Here is a 27,263-nt window from a genome sequence, read left to right as displayed (position 1 = left end):
ATTATTAAGGCAAAAACCCGCCGAGTCCCCTTTTTATCCGAGAACTGCCTGCAATTTCCCACATTATTGTAGCTGAATACATAGCATGACCGCAAACAAGGAAGGAAGGAAAGAATTTCAAAGAGACCGAAACCGCTAAACGAGAAAAGAGGGAATTAAACCGGTGCATGACAGTTCCCACCAAGGGGTGCCAGTCTCCGCGGCTGTCAACCAGTCCAACCAGCAAAGGCTCGAGCAGGACGGTCAGCTCCGTAAGGAACAAAAAAGAGGCAGAGCCGACGCTTAGGCCCTCCCCCTAACGGTCTCTGGGCCGCTGGCCTCAGGCGGCCGCCGGACTCCGGTTTCCGGCCTTCGCAGGACCACAGTTCCCAGCATGCCTTTGGAGGGAAGTCTTTCCCGCTGGATGACTACTAATCCCGACATGCCATTCGGCACTCCGGTAAGTTAGATGGACGAGTGGAATGACCCCATTGCACGCAGGGAATTGTAGTCCATTTAGCTGCTGGCTCTTAGAGGGGCGGGGAAGAGCCGGGTCGCTCTCGTCAGCTGAGGAGAATGATTCATAGAGGAGGGTCAGGAGAGAATAGTTCTGTCTGTGAAAGCACACTTAAAAGGCTGGACTCTTCTCCGAGGGAGGGAGAGGCAGGAGAGCTAGCAGGGCCTCGGGCTTGACTCCCCCCTCAGGCCGTTCGCCAGGCCTCTATCGAGTCCTGGGCCTTGTCGGGGGTGGCCGCGAGGCGCCGGTTGCTGGGGGACCGGTGACGTCGCGGGGTGAAAGTTGAGGGGCGGTGACGTCGGGCCTGCCCGGGCGGAGGCTGGCGGGTTGGAGGCAGAGGGAGGGAGGGAAGGAGGGAAGGAAGGAAGCTGGGAAGAAGCGAGCGAGCGAGCGGGGGCGCGAGGCGTTTACCTGGAGGCAGCGGCTTGGGCGCTCAGAGGGGCCGTGGCTCCCCCGCACCTGCGGCCATGGATGAGGAGCGCGCCCTCTACATCGTCCGGGCCGGCGAGGCGGGGGCTATCGAGCGGGTCCTGAGGGATTACAGCGATAAGGTAAAGAGCCCTGGCCCCGGGCGTGCGGTATAGCACCCTCGGGCCGCCCCCCGGGCTTGCACATCACATCCCTCCCAACCCCCCTCATTCCGGGGATGCGCATTGCTCTCCCCTGAAAACGTTTCCGGCTTGGGCATGCGTGTTTGTGCCCCCAGCCTTTTCCATCCGTGCATCCTGTATCCCCCCCCTGCCCCCACCCTGGCGCCCACCCCTCTGATTCCGGCCCAGCAGTTTGTCCTACGGTCCTCTTCCCAAGCGTGCAAGTCACACCCCCGGAATCCGTGAGCGTGCGTCTGTGCCCCTCTCATGGATGCATAAATGCACGCGAGTCTTCCTCACCTGCATAGCTTAAAAATAACGTGTTTCTGTCTATAAACACGGGCCCTGACATGCATAAAACGTGTCGGCCACTATGGCAGTTCCTTATATACGTACAGGACTGTACAGTTTTCAAGGCGTGATGTCTCATATATATGGTCCAACTTGATTCTCAGAGAGTTTATAGGGTAGATAGCATCATCCTCCCCATTTTATAGATGAGAAAACCGAGGCACTAGGAACTGAAATCACGCCAAGGTCATGGACATACTATGTTGTAACTGGGGGCAGACTAACTCCTAATAATACCTGTTGTTTGTATCACATTAACAGCTTTCCCATCCATTATCTCCTTCAATCTTGACAGCAATCCTGTGAGGTTTTATCTGCATTTTGCAATTGAGATTCTAGATGGGTTAAGTAACTTGCCCAAGGTCATACTTCTGAGCTGGGATTCCAACCTAGGTATTATTCTTTCCACTTTACAACTCTGCAGTAAAAAGGTATCTTATATATCCCAGTCACTTCTCTGAATGTCTCTTCAAGACCCGTTAGCTCTCCATTACTTTACCTTCCAGGAGTTTTATATGCTCACTCTTGAAGGTAACATACCACACCTTCATTCTTCCATTTAGAAGACCACTTTATAGAAATAACTGACTTCTGTGAAAACACACCCAACACCATGTCACACCCTAGATATAACATCTTTCTTCCTTTCATTTGCCTCCATTCATAATTTCCCTTTCTGTGTTTGCTGTGTGCCCACCACTGCACTTCCATACACTTTGTATTGTTGAGCTGCCAGTATGCCATTTCTGCTCTATGTGGAGAAGATCCAAAAATAAGGCACCTTCACTCCCATTTAATCTTCCCAACAATCCTGTGAGGAAAGTGGTGGTATTCCCATTTCACAAACGATAAAATTTAGGGTGATGTTACCTCAAGTCCACACAGTCATTGAGAGATGGGGCTGAGATTTGAATCTAGGTTTTCTGACTGCTCTTTTACAGTACTATGCTGCTTTCTTTGGGAAGATGCATGGATTCAGTTCTATTCATATCTTAGCTTCCTCGCTTTCTGATATGCTTTACTGTTGCATATCTGCGTAATTTAGGAGAAATTCATTTAATGCACAGATGTACATATTGTGGAGATTACAGTCATCCCTTGGTATCTGCAGGGGATTGGTTCCAGGACCCTATACCTCCCCCATGGATACCAAAATCCATGGATGCTCAAGTCCCTTATATAAAATGGCATAGTATTTGCATATAACCTACACACATCCTCCTTTATAGTTGAAATCATCTCTAGATTATTAATAATACAATGTAAATGCTATGTAAATAGTTGTAAATACAATGCAAATACTTTGTAGCTAGTTGCCAGTTAATTCAAGTTTTGCTTTTTGGAACTTTCTTCAATTTTTTTTCCAAATATTTTTGATCCATGGTTGGTTGAATGCACGGATGTGGAACCTGCAGATGTGGAGGCCCGACTGTGTATTCATTCAACTGGATTTATAATTGCTTTCCAAAAAAGATTTGAGGCAGCTACAAACTGATTTTCAAAAGAAAGAAATACAACAGAAAACTTGGCCATTGTATTGAATCAACTAGTGTTTATTTAGCACTTATTATATCCCAGGTATCCAGCAATAAATAGGAACTTTCTTCTATACAGAAGGGAGGAGGAAAAAACCTTGAACTGGATCTTATCTCCTCCTTCAGTATTTTCTCCTTCCCTTCATGGCTAAACTAATTAGAACTCCAGATTTGCTTCCTCCAGTTTATCTCTTCCTTTCCTTGATCTCCCTCCAGGTTGGTTTCCACTTACCACTCCTGGCCCAGTGCTGTCAGAGCTTAAGTTCTGGACATCCCCAGCTCTCCTTTCACATTGGGAATGGTTTTAAAGTTGTAATGCCCAATGTGTATTGTTTGGGGTGGTATTTTGGGGGCCAGGCTTGAGAAAGCTGTGTCTTGATGTGAACCGGCTCGGCCAGCTCCTTCAGAAAAGAGTTCTCATGTTTAATGCTGATTATAGTAGGTCCAGAGTACAAAGAAAATAGCTGAGTTTTATGTTGGCAGTGGGGCTTTGCCCCTCAAGGCAGGAGACACTAGAGGCAGATGAAGAAGAAGGGGAAGCACAATAGCAGTGGTCTGGCAGTAAGAATGGGGAGGGGGAATTAAATTGCCCTGTTCTATGGGAAATGGAGTCTGAAACCCTGAAAAAGTACCTGGGTATTACCATGTGCCTCATATTCCTTATCTGGAAACATGGATTTGGGAAATGTTTAGAGTGAAGTGATTATGGGGCATTGAGGAGTCTAACCAAGAAGGGAAATGAATGATGTAGAGAGAGAATGATTGGTTAGTCGTTCTCAAAAGAAGGCAGCAAGTATAATGGAAAGAAGGTGGAATTTGGAGTCAGATAAATCGTGGTTCACATCTGCCATTTATTAGTGTCATGACTATGGACAAGTTATTTTAAGCCTGACTCCCAGTTTCCTTATCTGTAACATAGGGTTCTATCATCTAAGTTATTATGAGACCTGAATTAAGTGAAGTATAATGCTGAACGCTGTGCATAATGCATGTAGGAGGCGTTCACTAATGGTCAAGGTGCTCAAGAGGTCCTGCGGCAAGAGCACGGGTTCTGGAGCCAGATTGCCTGAACTCTGGTCCCCGGCTTACCATCCGCGTGGCATAGAGCAAGGTACTTAACTTTGCTGTGCCTCAGTTTCCTCATCTGCCAAACAGGGATAATAATAGTACCCACATCATAGGTTTGTTGTCAGGATTAAATGACTTATATGTGTAAATCATTTAGAACAGTGCCTGGCACTGAAGAAAAACCCATAACTGTTAGTTTTGAACAAAAAAGTCAGGAATTAAGCATGTGGCATGGAGTTGACGTAGCCTGATAAAAAAAAAATTAAAGAATATACTACATTCTTTCTCTTTTTCCTTGACCCGTGCACTTTTTAATGGTTAGCAAAATACCTTGTACCATGTTTAACATTTACCTGTCTGGCTCCAGGTAACATCTAATTTCTACTGTGTTAAGGAGATTCTAATTTTCAAGATTTCTTCCTTCATTCACTGACCCTTCTTGTCTTGGGGAGAAGGAAGAGCTATCTATCCTAGAAAAAAATGAAACTTGTCTGTTTCTCAAGGGCATAATGCAAGTTGACTCAGCATAGGAAAGTATTTTTTAAAAATAGGAAGAGTGGTTGTTCTTTTTCACTTTCAATTCATCTAATAGCATTTATTGAGTGCCTGCTATGTACTGTGTATTATCCTACGTGCTTTCACATGTCATCACGTATTAAAACTTACGAGGGTGACTGAAGTATTCTCCCTTTTTTTTGGGACTAGGAAATTGAGGTTCAGAAAGACAAAGTAAATGTCTACAGGCCTAAAGGCACATAGCTAGAAGTGGCAGACCTAGTCTTCAGATTCAATATCCAGGGCTCTTTTTGCAAGGCCCTGTTGGCTTTCCCCTGTCTGTTCTGTGTTATTGAGCACAGAAGAGAAAGGGTTTTCAGGACTACTTCCTTTGGCTACTGTTGGGTCCCAGTCACCCCACTCCAGTTATAGAATGAGCTATTAATGTGGGAAGTATATATTGCTCTAGTCTAGGCTGTCCAAGCTTCTTCTCCTCCCCTAGGGCTTGTTCTGCTAACAGATTTAGTAGAGAGATTGGTTGGCATCATTATGATTATCAGCAACAAACAGTGATCAAGAGCCTTGAGGTGCATAGTAGTATCTTAGTTCCTTGAATCCAGGGTATTTAGACAAGAAGGAACCTCAAAGATAATTGGGTCCAACACTCTCAATAGGAGAAGAAACTGAGGCCTAGCATCATCATCAACTATGTTGATAACCAGAGAGGTGGCTTGGTGGCCATAGAGGCCACCTAGACATACGATTACCCCTTAGCAAGCTCCAGTAGGATTCCATTATGGAAGTGTGGCAAGTTTATGGCCAAATGAAAGGTAAAAGTTATTTAAGATACGGACAGGTATGTAGGTCTCTGAGAGTAGTCCTCATAAGAGAGGAAAACAACCCTGATAGCAGTGAGGTCTTCATTTATGTGCTAGAAGAACCTGATTGATAGGGACCTAATATTGGGACAGTTCTAGAAGTACAGCCTCCACATTTGAATAGGATATATAAATATCCTGGACTATGTAAGAGGACTTTTTGTTTTACACTTTGAGGTTGCTTTGAATGGATTGGCATATTCTAAATTCAATTTGTATTGCCTCACAATACCAGTATATTTGCTAATTAAATTAAGCCCTCATGTTAGTTAGGGCTTTTGAAAGCTTGCTTTTCTTCTTTACTTTCTTTCTTTTTTTTTTTTTTTTAATGTTGCAGTTTTGTGACAGGATCAGCCTTGCATTTAAAAAGAAAAATAAAAAAAATAAAAAAATAAATAAATAAAAATTAGTCCTTGATACTATTCTAAATTATCACCTTGAGAGATTTAATTCTATGTAGAAACCTTTTAAAAGATATTTTTATAACTTAACGAGGGGCTTTCCAAAAGATGATTTCTTTTTCTGTTCCCTTACCATAAATGCAAAAAAAAAAAAAAAAAGTTTAGGAGAACTATTACATTGGCAACTAGGTACATTTATTCCAGATAATGTGTGGAATTAATATTTCACATATAATGGCAAAAATTAAGCTTCTTGTTTCTAAGTGCAATTATGAGTTTTCATTTGTAGTGAACCTTTACTAAGCTTCAGTTTATAACCATACAATCTGCTAATTCTTGATCTTTTATTCACTGTTAGTTTTTACTAAACCTTGGGTCTGTAAATTCCTAAGTTATAGTCTTTGTTGTTTCTTCCTTCCTTTTCTTCTTTTCTTTCTTTCCTTGCTCATTCATTAATTTATTTACCTTTTATATAAAATTTTTCTTTTAATTATAAAAATAATATACCAACAATGAGTTTTGTCAAAGGAATCACCAGCAATTCCACCAACCCTATAAAGTTGTTTTTATTTTTGCATTTTAACACTGAAGCCTTCGTTTGAAATCATGCATACATTTATGTAGGTACTGTCATCATAGACATACAGTTTGATGTTTTACTGTTTTTCCTCTTACTGCCATCATAAATAATTTTTCATGTTGTTACAGAACTTTTTAGCCATATTTTTTTTAAAATGGCAGTATAATAATCTGTCAGATGAATACACAGTGATTTATTTCATCAGTCTCCTGTTGTTGGATATTCCGGTTGTCTCTCTTTTTTCTTCCATAATACTCAATAACACTGCAGTGAATATGATTACATATATAATTTTTCTCTCCTCTGGATGATCTCATTAGGATAAATTTCTAGCAGTAAAAGTTCTGGGTCAAAGGCTGTGAATATTTTTATGGTTTCTATTATGTGTTGCCAAATCACTTTCATTTTTGAAGTTGGTGTCAATTTATACTGCCTCCAGCAATATCACTCCTGGATTATTGATGCCCATTTCTCAGAGGGCTTTATGTCCTCAGTCTTGCTCTTCTTTGATCTGGCCTGTAAACTACCACCCAAAATATTCTTCCAGAATGAATTCACACCTCCTTCAGGGTCTTCCCCTGGTTGCCTGTCACCTATATGCCAATTCAGGTATACATTTTTAAATCCGAGGCCTTACCACCTGACATCCATTTTAATTGTTTTGCAAACGGTATGTGAGGCAGCTTCTCTTAGGTTTCCTCAAATGGCCCTTCTCTATTACCTGTAAGTCTTCCCTCTGACCATTTCTTACTTTCAGAACTGCTTCTCTATCAACATTTCTCCATCTCATTTAATTTCAAAAATTGCTTCTTCTGCGAAGCTGTCAATGCAGAACCACCTGTAATGATGATATCTTTAGTACTTACTGTGTTTAACTCCTGGTGGGTTGCCATGTTGCCAATGAGAAATACAAAGGAAAGGCAGAGAGATGTTCAGTAAAGATTTTTTTAAATGAAAACTTAGGATCCATAAGAGCACTTGGTTCTCTTGAATAAAACTTGAGAAGAGATTGAGGAACTTTATGCTCTATTTTTTGGGTACCATCACTCTCTGGAAGTGGACAAGTCAACTTACTCCATTCTCTATTTCAGCCACAGAGTGGAAAATATAGTGTTGCCAGTCATTTCAGGAGAGTCATGACATTCTTTTCTTTCAGTTATTTTTCCTCAATGTCATTGGCATCATCATTATTATCATCCTAATAGTTACTGAGTGTTTACTATGTGCCAGGTACTGAGATGGTACATTATATGTCATAGCTGTTTTAACCCTCATGGCAGCTTTGTGAACTAGGTACCCCCTCTTTTCACATGGGAAATACAGTTATAATTTGTTACTTGCTTAACTATTAAGTGGTGGAGCCATGATTTAAACCCTCATTCTTACAGAATTACTTTTCTGAAATGCCAGTCTATCAATTTCTTCCCTATCTACAATTCTCTGGTGATTTCTTATTGCATATGATAAAGAAAGTACAAACTCCTCAGCAACATTGGAAGATCCTTCCAAATCTCTGTCCAGTCTACTTTCCCATTCTCATCTTTCTCCACTCCTCTCATCCCCTAACATGTGTCCTGTGTTTCACTCTGACAGAGCTGCTTATTTTATAAATATATCATACCACTTCACACATGAGCCTTTGTTTCCATCCCTAGAATGCTTTCCATTTACCTGGCAAACTCCTATTCATCCCTCAAGGTCCAGCTCAAATGCTCTGTACTATATGCAAAGAATTCCTGATTTCCCTGGGTAGTTAGTGGCTCAGTACTCTGTCTCTTCTGTATATATTTTTGCTTTAGTCTTTTGTACTGTTTTACAATTATTTGCTTACATGCCTCTCTTACTTTAATAAGAACTTTGAGACACGATATGGGAAGACAACGTTTTAAAGACATTAGGTATTTTTAAACAGCCAAAATCAAAAATCTGTGTATTTAAAATGACATTGTTTCCCTTTTTTCCCTCTTCAGCATAGGGCTACTTTCAAATTTGAATCAACAGATGAAGATAAAAGAAAGGTAAGCCTTGGTGTTACTCTGTGTGTGTGTGTGTGTGTGTGTGTATGTATTTCTTTCATGGACTTGATAAACAGTGGACTTGATTTCATCTGATAGTTTACTTCTCAGTTTCCCTTCAGTTTGGTTTTTAGAAGCTCTGAGAATAAAGACAAGTGCCAGGTTTAGTATGGATTACACATAACACCCTCCTGCTCCATCCCCATAGGACCATTACACTTGCATAAATCAGGGGAATGGGAAGGGTTCAAAGGGGACTCTCCTCCATATCTTCTCATCTCCAGAGATTAACTTTGTTTGGTGGCAGGACTGCAGGCTGCCAAAAATGCATTGCTAATATTGTAATATTGGGTTTACAGTAAAGCTTGGCTTTGGGTTAAGTTTTGGAAAAACAGCTATTCATGCAGCTGCCCCTCAACCACATATTGTTCCCTGTGCTGGCAGTTATTTATGTTGTCAGCAACTGTCTTGGTCACTGACTTCATGGGCAAAGAGGAAAATGGGGTCAAGAGGCTTACGAATAGAGGAGTTATTATGAGAGGGTGCATCAGAGATAGAGCTATGAAGTGTCATGTTGGCCTGTTGGGGTCACCCGTGGTTGCTTTACTTAGTTTATTAGAGCACGATGCTCAAGGAGAAGCTCACCAGTTCTGCCTGTGTGTTTGCTGGGCCCTATACCGCTATCCCTGGCCTCGCAAATGCTAAGACCAGGTAAGAGAGCATGACTGAATCTGTGTAAACGTATTATTGCTGCTGGAGAAATAACTTGAATCCGGTGCTTTGCTGGTAATGGTTTGAGCATACCTTGAAATCATCCCTCTATTCACCTCCACCCCCATATTTACTGTCTACATCCTGCTCACTTTGCCTCTTAAGATTTCTCAGTACATTCTCTCCTTAACCCCGGCCCTAGTTCAGTCCTTCATCTGGATTACTGTACCAGTTTCCTAACTGTTCCTTCTTTTTCAAGTTATATGCCCTTCCAGTCCATTGTCCATAATTCTGTAACAATAATCTGACTGTGTCACGCCCAACCTTAAAACCCTTGAGTAACTTTCTTTGTCTATAGAATAAAGTTCAAGCTTCTTAACATGACCTAGATGCTCAGTGATCTGAAGTTTGCCTACTTTTTGCAGCCTATTGCTTGCTTCTCTCCCTTGTAATTTATGCTCTAGCAATATGAAATGTTTCCAGTTACATACACATACACATCCCTTCTGTTTCCTACTTCCTACCTTTGCATATACTGGCGGTATGTACCAAAATTACAGATGCATTTTGCCCTTTGACCAAGCAATGTCACTTTTAGATCTATTCTGTGGACAGATTGAAATAACGTAAACAAAGTTATTCACTGAAGCGTTGTACATAGTAGCAGACGATTGGAAACAATAACGCCTCCAGCAATTAGGGAATATTTGTAGAAACTTGTGTATATTTGCAGAATGGAATATTTTGCTGTGGTAAAGAGGGAGGAAGAGGGAGAAGGAGAAAGACTGTTATGTGCTAATGGGAGAGATAGTTACATGAAAAGAAAAAAGAAACAAGGTGTTAAAAAGAACATGTTTTTAATATACTCATGATAGGTATTCAGGCTAGGAAGGCAGCTGCTATTTGGTTTAGTTGGGAGGATCCATACTATATAGATTCCATGGTGCCTTGTGAATCTGACACTAGAATCTTTGGTAGTGCTTTTACTGGTCAAAATGAGTGCATGAAGACAGAGATCCCCCCCATGCCATATGACTTTCAGTTAAGGGAAAAAAATTTCCCACACAGTTATTAATAAAGCATGTTTGTTTCCTGTAGGAAAGTAGCAAAACCTAACATTTTCCAAGTATTTTCTTTTACTGTCTTTTAAATCTTTGGTGACAGTAACTACTGTACTAGTGTTACTTTCAGTATTACCTGTAGATTGCTGCTTCCTGGGAGGTCTGATACAAACAAATGTCATTAGAGACCTAGCTAGGTAATCTTCATTAATGGAAAAACATTGGCAAACAAAACTATTTCAGTCTCCAGGGGTTAAAACCATTAGAGACTCTTCATGCCTAAAGCTCTAAAAAGACTTTGAAATCAAAATTATTGGACTTCTCTAAAGGCTCTACATCCTAACAGCCTTTTAAGTTCTCAGTGTAGAGAGGCATGGAATAGTAGGCATGTCTCCAACATTAAACCCAATCTTAAAATAAGAGGAACTCAAATTACCATCCAGTTTGTTTTGCTGCCCTAGTTCTCTTTTTCTCTTTCCTAAACATGTCTCTGGAGCCTTCTACCAGCAGCTCCTTGGTAACAGCAGCGCCCCTTTCAATAAACTACAGGTGCTGTCGCTCTAAAAAACACACCTCTCTTATGTAAAACCTTGTGGCAACCTATAAGTAAATGTAAGGAAATAGAGCCTTTCAAAAAATAAAACTTGATTATACGAACTTTTTAGGAATTGGTTATAAAGTAATGATCCTTAGACCTAAGTCCTAACATAGCATTTTGCATTTTTAGAAAGATTTGCTTTTTATTAGTAATACAGTAATGTTGTAAGTATGATGAGAATATCACCATCCCAGTTTTATGGATAAGAAAACCGAGGCTCATGTTAATGACAACTTGTTAACACTCATATCACTCGTAAGTGGTGGAGCCTTGAATAGAGAACAGGTTTTCTGGCTATTATGTGCAGCTCCTTCACTGCTCAGTGCTCCATGGCTCCCACTCATTACCACTTGAGGTATATCTCAGAAGGTTTGAAATTATGACTCAATACCTTGTTTTATCTCTTATTTCATACCTTGAGACACCATTTAGGCAACTAGACTTAAACTGGAAAATATCAAAGGAAATTACCAACTAGGAATGCTTAAATTTTTCCAGAGAAGTAAAGTCAGATACAATTGCTAATGTTTGTGCATAGAATGCAAATAGTTCCAGGTGCATGTGACTCATGATATATTTGGGTATAAGCACCTGTGCTTATTGAAGCGTTTGCTTTACATCTTCTCTACCTCAGTTGGTGGCTATGATTATCTACCAGCACATAAACACATATACCATGCAAATATGTAGGATGGAGGGAGGTATGATGAATAATCTGAAAATTTACAGCTTGAGGAAATGAAAGCTCTTATATTGGTTTCTAAAATACAACTGATCTCAAGGCCAATAAAGAGAACTAATTGCAATAAATGTTGAAAAATACCTGTCATAAAATGATTAAAAGAATTGCAGCTCTTTCACCTGTAAGATAAGAATACAACCATATTAAATGCAGAAAACTTCAGTTGTTGTCTGAGATAAACCTTTATGTATTTAGTAATTTTCCTCAAAAGAGTGAAGTTAAAAATAAATTTCAAGCGTTTATTTCATTAACTTCAAACTCACATAGGTAAGCTCATACTTCTGTGAAGGCAGAGAGTAATTACTGAGTTGAGAACTCTTTGAGGACAAAAATTCTGGCTTACTTTTCTTTGTATTTTCAGTCCCCAGCACTGCATGTGGCACAAAATAGGCACCTACAATAAACACCTGTTAAATGAATAAAGGGGACTTGGAGCTTGAGTGGAGGCCAGAATTCCTATAACTTGTACATATGGTTTGGTTTTGAGTTTGATAACTAGAGAGCAGAATCTCAAGCACATTTCATAATGTTGTTTACTGAAAAAACAGAATACAAAAGTATTCATACAGAATGATCACAACCATGTAAAACTAATAAAAACTATGCAAAGAAGAATGTCTACAAGGAAATTCACTAAAACAGTGGCTTAGTATTATTACTGTAGATGATATTTTAATTTCTCTTTTCTGTATTTTGAATTTTTCTGTTATAGTAAATGATAATGATATAAGAATATGATAATTACATATTATATGTGATAATATATTTTTATAGTAGTGTGATTGGGGGCATAAGCAAAGACCAATATACTTTTTAATCATTTATTTTCTTTAAAATTGGGCCTTTGTGATTATCTTACATATTCCTTCTGGGGGAACATAAAAATGTTACTAGGTTTGGAGATAGTATCACTTGTGGAGCCAGTTTATGGACTGAAATAAATTTATTTGTACACAAAAGTCCATTCTACCATTTGAAATATTTCTTCATTTTACTTTTTTTCCCCAAAGTTGGATGTACTTGGCATATTAGTAGAGATCTCTGTAGTCCACAAATATTTTTTCAGTAATTCCTGTGTGCCAGGTCCTGCGTTAGGCCTTATTAGTTCCTAAGTTGGCTATTTTCCTATGGTGTTTGGTTTGGTGCTTTCTCAGCTACGGATGCATACTGAGGGTTTCCATTGTGGACTATAGAAAATGAATGGGTAATTTTCCATATTAGAGTCCCCCAAGGAAAATGTGCCAAGATAGAACCATCAATCCTATACTGTGAATCCATGCTTAGGAATAGCTTGAGGCATGGATGCTTGTTCTGAAAGCCTTTTACACTTAGTTTAGTCATTTGAAATTGTTAAACCCCAGTTTTCACTAAAACAAAATGAGCTTTGTGTGTCTTGCAAATTTGACTCAAATTTTATTTGATGTCTTCACCTTAGGGAATACTTTGATATATGATGCAAGTACAATTCTCATTTAGAAACCAATAACTTTAAAGATAATCCTTTTTAACATCTTGATTTCCTTAAAACACACAAACACACATACTACCAAAAGCGTTCTAAAACTTTTACTTTTTAAAGTTTCTGTCCAGCTGGATCTGGCATAAAACTTAACTAGAAGGGCTGAATTATATCATAGGCCAGGATGAATGCCTCACAGTAGTTCAAAAATGAAACAATTTAAACTTCATTTCAGACTCCATTTTTTATTTTAGATGTTTTGCCAAGGTATTGAAGGACTAAATGTGGGAAGAAAGAACAGAACAGCCCTTCTGATTTAGTAAGCCATAGATGTGGCAGTCCATACATGATCTCTGTATGGATCACTTTTTAGGATTTCTGCCTGGGAATGTTAAGAGTAGTAACTCTGATTTACACTTTAGAGTTTCGGATCCTTTTTCTCATATAAAAAACTCATCAAGAAGTTCTGCTTCCAGCCATGACAGTGTGAGAGCTTTATGGATCTGCTCCCCAATGAAACTGGTTATTTTAAAAAAACAACCATTTAAAGTCTCTGGAAATAGTCCTAAGAGCATGCAGTCAATAAAGGAACACTTATTCAGGACAATCTACTAAAACTCAGAAGAGTGAAAGTCTGTGGGATTTGAACTGAGACCTGCTCCCTGTCTTCCCACTCCCAGTGGAGTGAGATGGAAACTCTCCTCCAAACTGATGCAGCCAAGAACACGGAGCTCCCACTTCCCTCAGCTCTCAGTTGGAAGGCTATCTACCCAGTAGAGACAGGGGTAAGGTCAGCATTTCTCATCCTGCCTGAGCTACATGTTGCTGGGACAAAATTCTAGGTGAATGTAGCTGAGAGGTGGGGTCTCCCTCCTTTCACCCAATCCCCACTCGTGGGACAGAGGCTCTACCTTGGGTAGGGCACCATTGAGAATATTAGGGCCCCAGTTGCACTCGCCCTGGCTGGTGGGACACAGGTTCCACCCTGGGAGAGGCCAGCTGAGGAGTTCTGGGCCTGCTGCTCCCCTGTCCTCTCCAGTTGAGCTCTCAAGGAGGTGTCACCCAGAAAGAAGCATGCTGTTGTCTCTGCCCTCAGCATCAGAACCAGGCTCAGGAACTTTGCCCAGAGGAACAAGCAGAGCTTATAACAGTGAGCTCTGAATCTCTCCCCAAAGGAACCAACTTAATTTGCAACAGTGTGAAGTTCCTGCCTGAAAGTACAGGTTGTGGTGAAAGGCAATTGGGAGGAGATTGACAGATTCATTGGAGATATAAGGCTAACCAGAAGGCTAGGTAGTTTGCTAGAAAGAAAGTAGGAAAGACAGCTGGGAGGAACCCTCCTGTAGTTAGAACAAATCTTACATACTTACCTCAGGAACTATCTCTTCAAAGGAGCCCTAATAAATTGGCTCAGTTTGTAGAGCAGTTTATGCCTCAGGACATTGTTGAAGACAATAGATCAATCAGCCTGCAGTTAGTGGAGCTTAACAGCTGGGTGTGGTCAGGGAAAGAGAAAGTCAAAGAGAGGCCTGCCAAAGCCACTGTTATCCCAGGATGACTGTGGCATACAAAAGGGTGAGCCCTATGAGGAGCTACATCTGCAGGGAGGAGGAGGAAAATATACTTAACTAAAGTAATTCAGCCAGTCACTGAGCCAATAAAATAACAATAGCAAATCTTGGAGGGTATAAGCATTACCCAATGTTGATATAATATATTATCTAAAATGTCCAGTTTCAAAAAGAAAAACAAAAACCACGCAGAGAAACAGGAAAGAATGAGCTGTGCACTGGGGAAAAAGCAGGCAATGGAAACTGCCTGTGAGAATGACTAGATGTTGGATTTAACAGACAGACTTCAAAGTAGTCATTATAAATATATTCAGAAAACTGAAGGAAACCATATTTAAAGAAGTAATGCAAGGTTTGATGACAATGTCACATCAAATGAAGAATATCAATACAAAGATAGAAATTATTAAAAAGAAAAAGAACCAAATGGAAATTTTGGAAGTGAAAAGTACAGTAACTGAAAAAAAAAAATCACTAAAGAGGCCCAACACTGGGTTCACACTGGCAGAAGAAAGAATAAGCAAACTTGAAGATAAATCAATAGTGTAAACAAGGTAAAGAACTGAGGAAAAAGAAAATGAACGCCTCAGAGAAATATGAGACAACATTAATATACCAACATACACATAACTGGAGTACCAGAAGGAGAGGAGAGAGAAAAGAGAAGAAAAAATATTTGACGAAATGATGTCTAGGGACTTCCCTGGTGGTGCAGTGGTTAAGAATCTGCCTGCCAGTACAGGGGACACAGGTTTGAGCCCTGGTCCGGGAAGATCCCACATGCTGTGGAGCAACTTAAGTCCGTGCACCACAACTACTGAGCCTGTGCTCTAGAGCCCGTGAGCCACAACTACTGAGCACATGTGCTGCAACTACTAAAGCCTGCAAGCCTAGAGCCCATGCTCTGCAACAAAAGAAGCCACTGCAATAAGAAGCCTGTGCACCACAATGAAGAGTAGCCCCTGCTCGCCGCAACTAGAGAAAGCCCATGTGTAGCAACAAAGACCCAACACAGCCAAAAATAAATAAATAAAATAAATAAATTTATAAGTGCATCCATTCTTTCAAAAAAAAAAAGTCTAAAGTCTTTCCAAATTTATTGGAAAACACCTACATATCCAGAGAACTCAATAATGTCTGAGTAGAATAACCTCAAAGAGATCCACAGCCACACTAGAGTAAAAATGCTGAAACTCAAAGACAATGAGAAAATCTTAAAAGCAGGGAAAGAAAAATGACTCACCACTTACAAGGGAACCTCAGTGATATACACAGCTTACTTCTCATCAGAAATGTAGGCCAGAGGCAGTGGAATAATATATTCAAAGAGCTCAGAGAAAAAATTCAGCCAAGAATCTTATATCCAGCAGAGCTATCTTTCAACATTGCAGGGGAGATAAAGACATTTTTAGATAAATGAAAAAATGAATTTGTTCTAGATCCACCTTACAAGATATACTAAAAGTTCTTCAGACAGAAAGCACATCACCCCAGACAACAATTTGAATGCACACAAAAAACCAAAAGAGAACTAGTAACGGTAATTATGTAATTATAAAACATAATGTAAATGCATGTTTCTTCTCCTTTATTCTCTTAATTGATTTTAAAAGCATTTGTATAAAACAACATTTGTATGATATATTGTTCAGCCAATAACATATAGAAATGTGATATATTTGCCAAAAATAGCACAAAGGTTGATGAGAGCAAAGCTGTACTGGACTAAGGACGTGACTCTAGATAGTAACTCTAATCCTCAAGAACAAATCAAGAGAACCAGCAATTATAAATAAGAAGGCTAATATAACAAAAGCTATACGTATATACTTGCTGTCCTTCCTTCTCAGTGTCTTCAAAAGACAAAATTATATATCAAGTAATAATTGTTGTTATGCTATGGATAACAATAATGCCACAAAAAGAGGGGAAAGAAATAGCATCATATAGAAGTAATGTTTCTGTATCTCACTGGAATTAAATTAATCTAAATCTGGAGCTAATTCTGGTAAGTTAAGATATATATGTGTGTGTGTGTGTGTGTATATATACACACATACATACACTAATTAAGCCCTAGAGCAACAACTAAGGAAATAACTCAGAAAGTAACTCTGTTTTGTGGAAAACTACAAAATATTGTTGAAAGAAATTAAAGAAGATCTAAAGAAATGGGAAAACATCCCATGTTCATAGATTGGAAGACATTATTGCTCAGATGGCACCACTTCCCACTTGATCTACAGATTTAATGAGATACTTTTTAGAATCCTGGGTAGCTTCTTTGTAGAAATTGACAAGCCAGTTCTAAGATTCATATGGAATTGCAAGGGATGCAGAAGAGCCAAAACAATCTTGAAAAGAACAAACTTGGAGGACTCATAATTCCCAACATCAAAACTTATTACAAAGCAACAATAATCAAGACAGTGTGGTGTTGACACGAGGATAGGTAAACATAAATACGGCTGCTCCTTGAGCAACTCAGGAGTTAGGGGCGCTGATTCCCTGAGTAGTCAAAAACCCAGGTATAACTTTATAGTTGGCCTTCTATATCCATGGTTCTGCATCCGCAGACTCAACTAACTGTGGATCTTGTAATACGTATTTACTGGAAAAAACCTGCATATAGATATAGATGTAGATCGGTGGAATAGTACTGAGAGTCCAGAAATAAACCAACGTGTCTGTGGTCAACTAATTTTTGACAGGGGTGCGAAGACCATTCAGTGGGGAAAGAATAGTCTTTTAAAAAATGGCACTGAGACACTTAGCCACGTATAACAGAATGTATTGAACCTTTATCTCACACTGTATGCAAAAATTAACTCAAAATGGATCAGACCCAAATGTAAGATCTAAAACCATAAAACTCTGACCAGGAGCATAAGGTATGTCTTCATGACCTGGATTTGGCAGTGGATTCTTAGATAAGACACCAAAAGCACAAGCAACCAAAGGAAAATAAATAAATTGGACTTCATCAAAGTTAACTTTTGTGTTTCAAAGGACACTATCAAGAAAGTGAAAAGACAGCCCACAGAATGGAAGACACTATTTGCAAATCATATATCTGATTAGAGACTTGTATCTAGAATATATAAAGAACTCAATAATAAAAAGATAACCGAATTTAAAAATGGGCAAAGGATCTGAATAGACATTTTTCCAAAGAAGATAAACAAATAGCCAATAAACAGATGATAACATCATTAATCATCAGGGAAATACAAATCAAAACCACAATGAGATACCAGTTTACACTCACTGGTATGGCTAAAATCGAAAAGTCAGATGATAACAAGTGTTGACAGGGATGTGGAGAAAACAGAACCCTCATACATTACTGATAGGTTACTGCATGTACAGTGGTGCAGCCACTTTGGAAAACAGTCTGGGAATTCCTCAAAGGATTAAACAGAGTTACTATTTGACTCAACAGTTGTACTCCTAGGTATCTACCCCAAAGAAATGAAGATATATGTCCACACAAAACCATGTACTTGAATGTTCATAGCAGTATTATTCGTAACAGCCAAAAGACGGAAATAGCCCAAATGTCCATCAGTTGTGAATAGATAAATAAAATGTGTTATATCTATACAATGGAATATTATTTAACCATAAAAAAGAACAAAGTAACTGATAAGTGCTTACAACATGGATGAACCTTGAACACATTATGCTAAGTGAAAGAAGCAAGACACAAAAGGCCACATAATGTATGATTCCATTCATATGAAATGTCTATAATAGGCAGATCTGTAGTGACAGAAAGTAGATCATTGGTTTCCCAGGATCTAGGGACAGGGGAACGGGGATTTACTGCTAATGGGTATTGGGTTTCCTTTTAGGGTAATGAAAATGTTCTAAAATTAAACAGTGATGATGGTTGCACAAGTGTGAATATACTGAAAACCAATGAACTATGTACTTTAACAGGGTAAACTTTATGATACGTAAATTATATATCGATAAAGCTGTTATTAAATACTACATGCCCATCATTATTCCAAGCACTGTATGAATATTAACACATTTAATACTTAACAACAAAGCTATAAAGTAGGTACTGTTATCTTACTTGTTTTACAGATGAGGAAACTAAGGCACACAAAGAAATTACTTGCCTATCTAGTGAAGTAAATTACATGCCTAAACTAGTGAAGTAGGAGGACATGATTTAAGCCTATGCAGTTTGGCTCCACAGCCCTTGTGCTGCACCATACTGCCACTCATTAATAATTGAATTGACCTGTTCTATAGTTTATGAATTGATTCTATTTTATGATTGTAGGCATCCAAAATTTGAGACTTGATGCAGAGCGTAAACAAAGCTTTGACATTTAACTAATTAAGACCATTGACAGGAAACAGAAGCACATGATTTGCAGTATGACTGGATAGGATAACTAGTAAGGATATCTAGTGTCAGCCCTCCCCATTAGCAGTACAGAAATTGACCTATAGGAGTTAGGCATGCTGCAGATTTTTTTTTTTTACTATTATTATTATTTTTCCTGCCTAAATTCTTTTCCTCAGCAATTAGCTCTTCCTTACAAAGTTTGACCATGTACTAAGGAAAGTGGAGAATGTGTACATCTTTGGCTGATTAAAAACTCTTAGGACCTGAAAGAGTTCTTGGCTGAACAGACATTTCCAGTGTTCCTAACTTCCCCATTTATAAATGAAAAATTGAGAGGTTGACTTACCTAAGGTTACAGTTAATGAGTGGAAAATCTGGGACTCAAACTAGGTCCTCTGCCTCCTTTTCTACCTCCAGTGATCATTGTTGCAGGGCGGCTCCTCAGGGAACTTACAGTATAGTATACTAAGGGACCCAGAATATCTTCCAGTGCAGTGATTCCTTCTAAGGTATCTTGCACTGAGGTTAATCACACTCTGCCTGAATACTTTCAATAATGGGAACCGCACAGCAGCCACTCTGCTGTTAGATAACTTTACTTGTTAGAAAGCTTTTACTTGTATGAACTCTAAATCTGCTTTAGTTGATCCTCCTACTTTATCCCTCTCTGCCTCTGCCTTTGTCCACCATTTAGCTTGTCTTCTATCTTCTTTTTCCTGCTCCATTTCTTTCATTTTTTCCCCCCTACTTATTGCCCAGCACTCGCATTTATCAAGAAGCTTTCTCTGGCTAAATTCTCTATATGTAGTTTATTCCTTTAATCTTTGAATATACAGCTTAAACTGCTGTGCATTGAAATACATTTACATTCCTTATTCACTCATTTTACATATGTTTAATCTCTCTAATATTATAAATAACTTAAGTCATGTTTTTATAGCTCCCCAACCCAAAATAAACTTTTTGTCACTTGGTTAGAATTTATTTCTCTTGAATAGTTTGCATGTACTTGAATTTTAAATTGGGAGAATTTTAAGTTATGTGCCTATAACAGGGCTATGCACATAAGTGCTCAGTAATGAACTCTATAGATTCTAAATGAACACTGTAGAATCTATAAAATTAATACAAAATTGCAATGTTATAACATCAGCACTTTCCTTTTCAAGGGGCTTTGTCATTAAATGGAAAATATAGATAAAAATTTCCTAGCCCTATTGTGCTTGTGCAGAGTGTGCCTGTTAATGTTACTTGATCTGTTTGTCCACCTGGCCATCTTTATGATGTAATGTGCATGGGCCTCCATTCTACCCCAAGCACTATGCTAGAGATTTTTAACTATATCATCTCATTTAATATTTATAAGCCCTAGATGTTATCCCTATTTTTAGAGGTGAGGAAATGAGGGACAGTGATTTCCAAAAATTTGCCAGGATCACATAGCTACAAGCTAGTGTTTGAATCCAAGTGCTTTCTTTACTTCAATTGTACTGTTTCCCAATAAATAACTTGTAGTTGCCTTACACCTTACAGTATGTTGTCTCAGATGCTATCCATATTAAATAATATAATAATATTAATAATATAGATAGATCTTTCACAATAACCATGTGAAATAGATATTTTTCTGTCTTACACATGAGGAAATTTAGCTTCAGATAGAATAAGTAAATTACTCCAGATCCAAGTTCAGAAAATAATAGAACTGGGAATTAGAAAGAACCCAAACTGTTTCTGTGCTTTTTTTTTTTTCTGCTACACCACTAGTGTGTTCTTGTGCCTTTGAAGACCTCTAACATCACAACTGTCTCGTTGAGACAACTTCACTCTTGTCCATATTCTTGGCTGTCTTAGTCTGCTCATGCTACTGTGACAAAATACCAAAAACTAGGTTGCATAAACAAAAGAAACTTATGTCTGACAGTTGTGGAGGCTGGGAAGTCCAAAATCAAGGTATTGGCAAGGCAGATTTACTTCTGAGACCTCTTCTCTTGGCCTGTTGTCAACTGCCATCTCACTGTGTACTCATTTGACCTCTTTGTGCAGAGAAGGGAAGGGGGTGGAGAATGAGTGAGCTAGCTCTCTGGTGTCTCTTGTTAAAAGGGTACTAATCCCATAGGACCAGGGCCCCATCTCCAAATACCATCACATTGGGCTTAGAGCTTCAGCACATGAATTTAATGGGGATACAAACAGTTAGTCCATAACTTCAGCTTACCATCAGAGCCCTTGTCTATCTGCTATGCATGCCTGGGCTACTAGAGCTGAGAACTAGGGATTTAGAGATAGAGTAACTAGTTCAGAGTGAAGAGTTGAGTGTTGTGGAGTAGATGGCACTGGAGACAAAGTAAGGAAATTCCAAAGAGACTGTATATCGGAAAGACTTTGATATACTGAAAAAGGCAAAAAGCTGTAGAAATCCATGGGACCAGGATATGTATCAACCACCAAAATATGGCATATATGTTGTGACAGAATATACATCATCCAGCCTTGTTAGTGTACTGTGTAGTCAAACTATAACTTGGCATGTCATCCCACCCAGAGGGATGTGAATTACACTTGCTCCAGTGCATCCTGCCCACTCGTGAGTCACTTGGTGGCTGTCTGGGTTATCAGACTGACTGGGGTGTCGCAGGGCTTGAGCTCAAATGACCCTTATTTTACTTAATACATACCCCAAAGCAAGAGGAGTGAAGCTGGCAATTCGGACACACCAGAGAGAGGACGTAAAGTGCTTCCTTTGAGTGAAAAGGTGAAAGTTCTGGACTCAATCAAGAAAGAAAAAAAGGGCTTAGTCAGGACAAGACTAGCACTTTCTTCTGGATAGCTTGAATTATTTACAAGACTGTATCCGCTTTAGGAAGAAGCTAGAGCAGTGTGGCTGACTGAGTCTTCGTGCTCTGGCCAGGTGTTAGGCCTGAGCCTCTGAGGTGGGAGAGCCGAGTTCAGGACATTGGTCCACCAGAGACCTCCGGGTCCCACATAATATCAAACTGCAAAAGCTCTACCAGAGGTCTCCATCTCAACACTAAGACCCAGCTCCACTCAATGAACAGCAAGATACAGTGCTGGATACCCTATGCCAAACAACTAGCAAGACAGGAACACAACCCCACCCATTAGCAGAGAGGCTGCCTAAAATCATAATAAGATCACAGACACCCGAAAACACACCACTGGATGCGGTCCTACCCACCAGAAAGACAAGACCCAGCCTCATCCACGAGAACACAGGCACCAGTCCCCTCCACCAGGAAGCCTGCACAACCCACTGAACCAACCTTACCCACTGGGGGCAGACACCAAAAACAACAGGAACTATGAACCTGCAGCCTACAAAAAGGAGACCCCAAACCCAGTAAGTTAAGCAAAATGAGAAGACAGAGAAACACACAGCAGATGAAGAAGCAAGGTAAAAACCCACCAGACCAAACAAATGAAGAGGAAAGAGGCAGTCTACCTGAAAAAGAATTCAGAGTAATGATAGTAAGATGATCCAAAATCTTGGAAATAGAATGGAGAAAATACAAGGAATACTTAACAAGGACCTAGAAGAACTAAGGAGCAAACAATGATGAACAGCATAATAAAATTAAAAATTCTCTAGAAGGAATCAATAGCAGAATAACTGAGGCAGCAGAACGGATAAGTGACCTGGAAGATAAAATAGTGGAAATAACTACCACAGAGCAGAATAAAGAAAAAAGAATGAAAAGAATTGAGGACAGTCTCAGAGACCTCGGGGACAACATTAAATGCACCAACATTCAAATTATAGGGGTCCCAGAAGACGAAGAGAAAAGAAAGGGTCTGAGAAAATATTTGAAGAGATTATAGTTGAAAACTTCTCTAATATGGGAAAGGAAATAGTCAATCAAGTCCAGGAAGCGCAGAGAGTTCCATACAGGATAAATCCAAGGAGAAACATGCCAAGACACATGTTAATCAAGCTATCAAAAATTAAATACAAAGAAAAAATATTAAGAGCAGTGAGGGAAAAGCAACAAATAACATACCAGGGAATCCCCATAACATTAACAGCTGATCTTTCAGCAGAAACTCTGCAAGCCGGAAGGGAATGGCAGGACATATTTTAAGTGATGAAACGGGAAAACCTACAACTAAGATGACTCTACCCAACAAGGATCTTATTCAGATTCGACAGAGAAATTAAAACCTTTACAGACAAGCAAAAGCTAAGAGAATTCAGCACCACCAAACCAGCTCTACAACAAATGCTAAAGGAACTTCTCTAGGCAGGAAACACAAGAGAAGGAAAAGACCTACAATAACAAACCCAAAACAATTAAGAAAATGGTAATAGGAACATACATATCGATAACTACCTTAAATGTAAATGGGTTAAATGTTCCCACCAAAAGACATAGACTGGCGGAATGGATACAAAAGCAAGACCCATCTATATGCTGTCTACAAGAGACCCACTTCAGACCTAGGGACACATACAGACTGAAAGTGAGGGGATGGAAAAAGATATTCCATGCAAATGGAAATCAAAAGAAAGCTGGAGGAGCAATTCTCACATCAGACAAAATAGACTTTAAAATAAAGACTATTACAAGAGACAAAGAAGGACACCACATAATGATCAAGGGATCAATCCAAGAAGAAGATATAACAATTGTAAATATTTATGCACCCACCATAGGAGCACCTCAATACATAAGGCAAATGCTAACAGCCATAAAAGGGAAATCAACAGTAACTCAATAATAGTAGGGGACTTTAACACCGCACTTTCACCAATGGACAGATCATCCAAAATGAAAATAAATAAGGAAACACAAGCTTAAAATGATACATTAAACAAAATGGACTTAGTTGATATTTATAGGACATTCCATCTAAAGACAACAGAATACACTTTCTTCTCAAGTGCTCATGGAACATTCTCCAGGATAGATCATATCTTTTCCGACCACAACGCTATGAGACTAGATATCAATTACAGGAAAAAAAGATCTGTAAAATATACAAACACATGGAGAGTAAACGATACACTGCTAAATAACCAAGAGATCACTGAAGAAATCAGAGGAAATCAAAAAATACCTAGAAACAAATGACAGTGAATACACGATGACCCAAAACCTACGGGATGTAGCAAAAGCAGTTCTAAGAGGGAAGTTTATAGCAATACAGTCCTACCTCAAGAAACAAGAAACAGGACTTCCCTGGTGGCACAGTGGTTAAGAATCCGCCTGCCAATCCAGGGGATGTGGGTTCGAGCCCTGGTCTGGGAAGACCCCACATGCTGCGGAGCACCTAATAAGCCTGTGCACCACAACTGCCGAGCCTGCTGTCTAGAGCCCGCAAGCCACAAGTACTGAAGCCCGTGCACCTAGAGTCTGTACCTCACAACAAGAGAAGCCACCGCAATGAGAAGCTCGTGCACCACAACGAAGAGTAGCACCCGCTCTCCACAACTAGAAAAAGCCCGCATGGAGCAATGAAGACCCAACACAGCCAAAAATAAATAAATAAATAAACAAGAAACATCTCAAATAAACAACCTAACCTTACACCTAAAGCAATTAGAGAAAGAAGAACAAAAAGTTAGCAAAAGGAAAGAAATCATACAGATCAGATCAGAAATAAATGAAAAAGAAATGAAGGAAACAATAGCAAAGATCAAGAAAACTAAAAGCTGGTTCTTTGGGAAGATAGCCAAAATTGATAAACCATTAGCCAGATTCATCAAGAAAAGAAGGAAGACTCAAATCAACAGAATTAGAAATGAAAAAGGAGAAGTAACAACTGACACTGCAGAAATACAAAGGATCATGAGAAATTACTACAAGCAACTATATGCCAATAAAATGGACAGCCTGGAAGAAATGGACACATTCTTAGAAAAGCACAACTTTCCAAGACTGAACCAGGAAGAAATAGAAAATATAAACAGACCAATAATCACAAGCACTGAAATTGAAACTGTGATTAAAAATCTTCCAACAAACAAAAGCTCAGGACCAGATGGCTTCACAGGTGAATTCTATCAAACATTTAGAGAAGAGCTAACAGCTATCCTTCTCAAACTCTTCCAAAATATAGCAGAGGGAGGAACACTCCCAAACTCATTCTACGAGTCCACCATCACCCTGATACCAAAACCAGACAAAGATGTCACAAAGAAAGAAAACTACAGGCCAATATCACTGATGAACATAGATGCAAAAATCCTCAACAAAATACTAGCAAACAGAATCCAACAGCACATTAAAAGGATCATACACCATGATCAAGTGGGGTTTATCCCAGGAATGCAAGGATTCTTCAGTATATGCAAATCAGTCAGTGTGATAAACCATATTAACAAATTGAAGGAGAAAAACCATATGATCATCTCAATAGATGCAGAAAAAGCTTTTGACAAAATTCAACACCCATTTATGATAAAAACCCTCCAGAAAGTAGGCATAGAGGGAACTTACCTCAACATAATAAAGGCCATATATGACAAACCCCAGCCCACATCGTTCTCAATGGTGAAAAACTGAAACCATTTCCACTAAGATCAGGAAAAAGACAAGGTTGCCCACTCTCACCACTATTATTCAACATAGTTTTGGAAGTTTTAGCCACAGCAATCAGAGAAGAAAAAGGAATAAAAGGTATCCAAATCGGAAAAGAAGAAGTAAAGCTGTCACTGTTTGCAGAGGACATGATACTATACATAGAGAATCCTAAAGGTGCCACCAGAAAACTACTAGAGCTAATCAATGAATCTGGTAAAGTAGCAGGATACAAAATTAATGCACAGAAATCTCTTGCATTCCTATACACTAATGATGAAAAATCTGAAAGAGAAATTAAGGAAACACTCCCATTTACCATTGCAACAAAAAGAATAAAATACCTAGGAATAAACCTACCTAAGGAAACAAAAGACCTGTATGCAGGAAACTATAAGACACTGATGAAAGAAATTAAAGATGATACAAACAGATGGAGCCATATACAATGTTCTTAGATTGGAAGAATCAACATTGTGAAAATGACTATACTACCCAACAATCTACAGATTCAGTGCAATCCCTATCAAAATACCAATGGCATTTTTCAGAGAACTGTAACAAAAAATTTCACAATTTGTATGGCAACACAAAAGACCCCGAATAGCCAAAGCAATCTTGAAAAAGAAAAATGGAGCTGGAGGAATCAGGCTCCCTGACTTCAGACTATACTGAAAAGCTACAGTTATCAAGACAGTATGGTACTGGCAGAAAAACAAATATAGATCAATGGAACAGGATAGAAAGCCCAGAGACAAACCCACGCACATATGGTCACTTTATCTTTGATAAAGGAGGCAAGAATATACAGTGGAGAAAAGACAGCCTCTTCAATAAGTGGTGCTGGGAAAACTGGACAGCTACATGTAAAAGAATGAAATTAGAACACTCCCTAACACCATACACAAAAGTAAACTCCAAATGGATTAAAGACCTAAATGTAAGGCCAGACACTATAACACTCTTAGAGGAAAACATAGGCAGAACAGTCTATGTCATAAATCACAGCAAGATCTTTTTTGACCCACCTCCTAGAGAAATGGAAATAAAAACAAAAATAAACAAATGGGGCCTAATGAAATTTAAAAGCTTTTGCACAGCAAAGGAAACCATAGACAAGACGCAAAGACAACCCTCAGAATGGGAGAAAATATTTGCAAACGAATCAACTGACAAAGGATTAATCTCCAAAATATACAAGCAGCTCATGCAACTCAATAACAAAAAAAACAAACAACCCAATCCAAAAATGGGCAGAAGACCTAAATAGACATTTCTCCAAAGAAGATATACAGATTGCCAACAAACACATGAAAGGATGCTCAGCATCACTAATCATTAGAGAAATGCAAAACTATAATGAGGTATCACCTCACACCAGTCAGAATGGCCATCATCAAAAAGTCTACATACAATAAATGCTGGAGAGGGTGTGGAGAAAAGGGAACCCTCTTGCACTGTTGGTGGGAATGTAAATTGATACAGCCACTATGGAGAACAGTATGGAGGTCCCTTAAAAAATTGAAAATGGAACTACCATATGACCCAGCAATCCCACTGCTGGGCATATACCCTGAGAAAACCGTAATTCAAAAAGAGTCATGTATCACAGTGTTCATTGCAGCTCTATTTACAATAGCCAGGACATGGAAGCAACCTAAGTGTCCATGGACAGATGAATGGATAAAGAAGATGTGGCACATATATACAATGGAATATTACTCAGCCATAAAAAGAAACGAAATTGAGTTAGTTGTAGTGAGGTGGATGGACCTAGAGACTGTCATACAGAGTGAAGTAAGTCAGA

General features: G+C 39.1%; 1 protein-coding gene across 9 annotated transcripts in view; it reads left to right on the top strand.

The window, feature by feature from the left end:
* Positions 1 to 824: 824 nt before the first annotated feature.
* The window catches only part of RIC8B (RIC8 guanine nucleotide exchange factor B), a 116,046-nt gene continuing 89,607 nt past the window's right edge, over positions 825 to 27,263 (top strand). For 8 of the 9 annotated variants that reach the window (XR_009009693.1, XR_449623.2, XR_449622.2 and 5 more), the window contains exons 1-2: positions 825 to 1,047; positions 8,365 to 8,412. Coding sequence is in view for 3 of the 9 variants with exons in the window: in XM_007165730.2 (XP_007165792.1) it covers positions 964 to 1,047; positions 8,365 to 8,412 (132 nt within the window). In the remaining 6 variants the exon portion in view is untranslated. The remainder of the gene's footprint in view (positions 1,048 to 8,364; positions 8,413 to 27,263) is intronic. The other variant, XM_007165732.2, reaches the window with a different exon arrangement.

This window comes from Balaenoptera acutorostrata, chromosome 11 (assembly GCF_949987535.1).
Source record: "Balaenoptera acutorostrata chromosome 11, mBalAcu1.1, whole genome shotgun sequence".
Classification (NCBI taxonomy): domain Eukaryota; kingdom Metazoa; phylum Chordata; class Mammalia; order Artiodactyla; family Balaenopteridae; genus Balaenoptera; species Balaenoptera acutorostrata.
The sequence above is the reverse complement of the archived record's forward strand: the minus strand, read 5'-3'. Positions and strand labels throughout refer to the sequence as shown.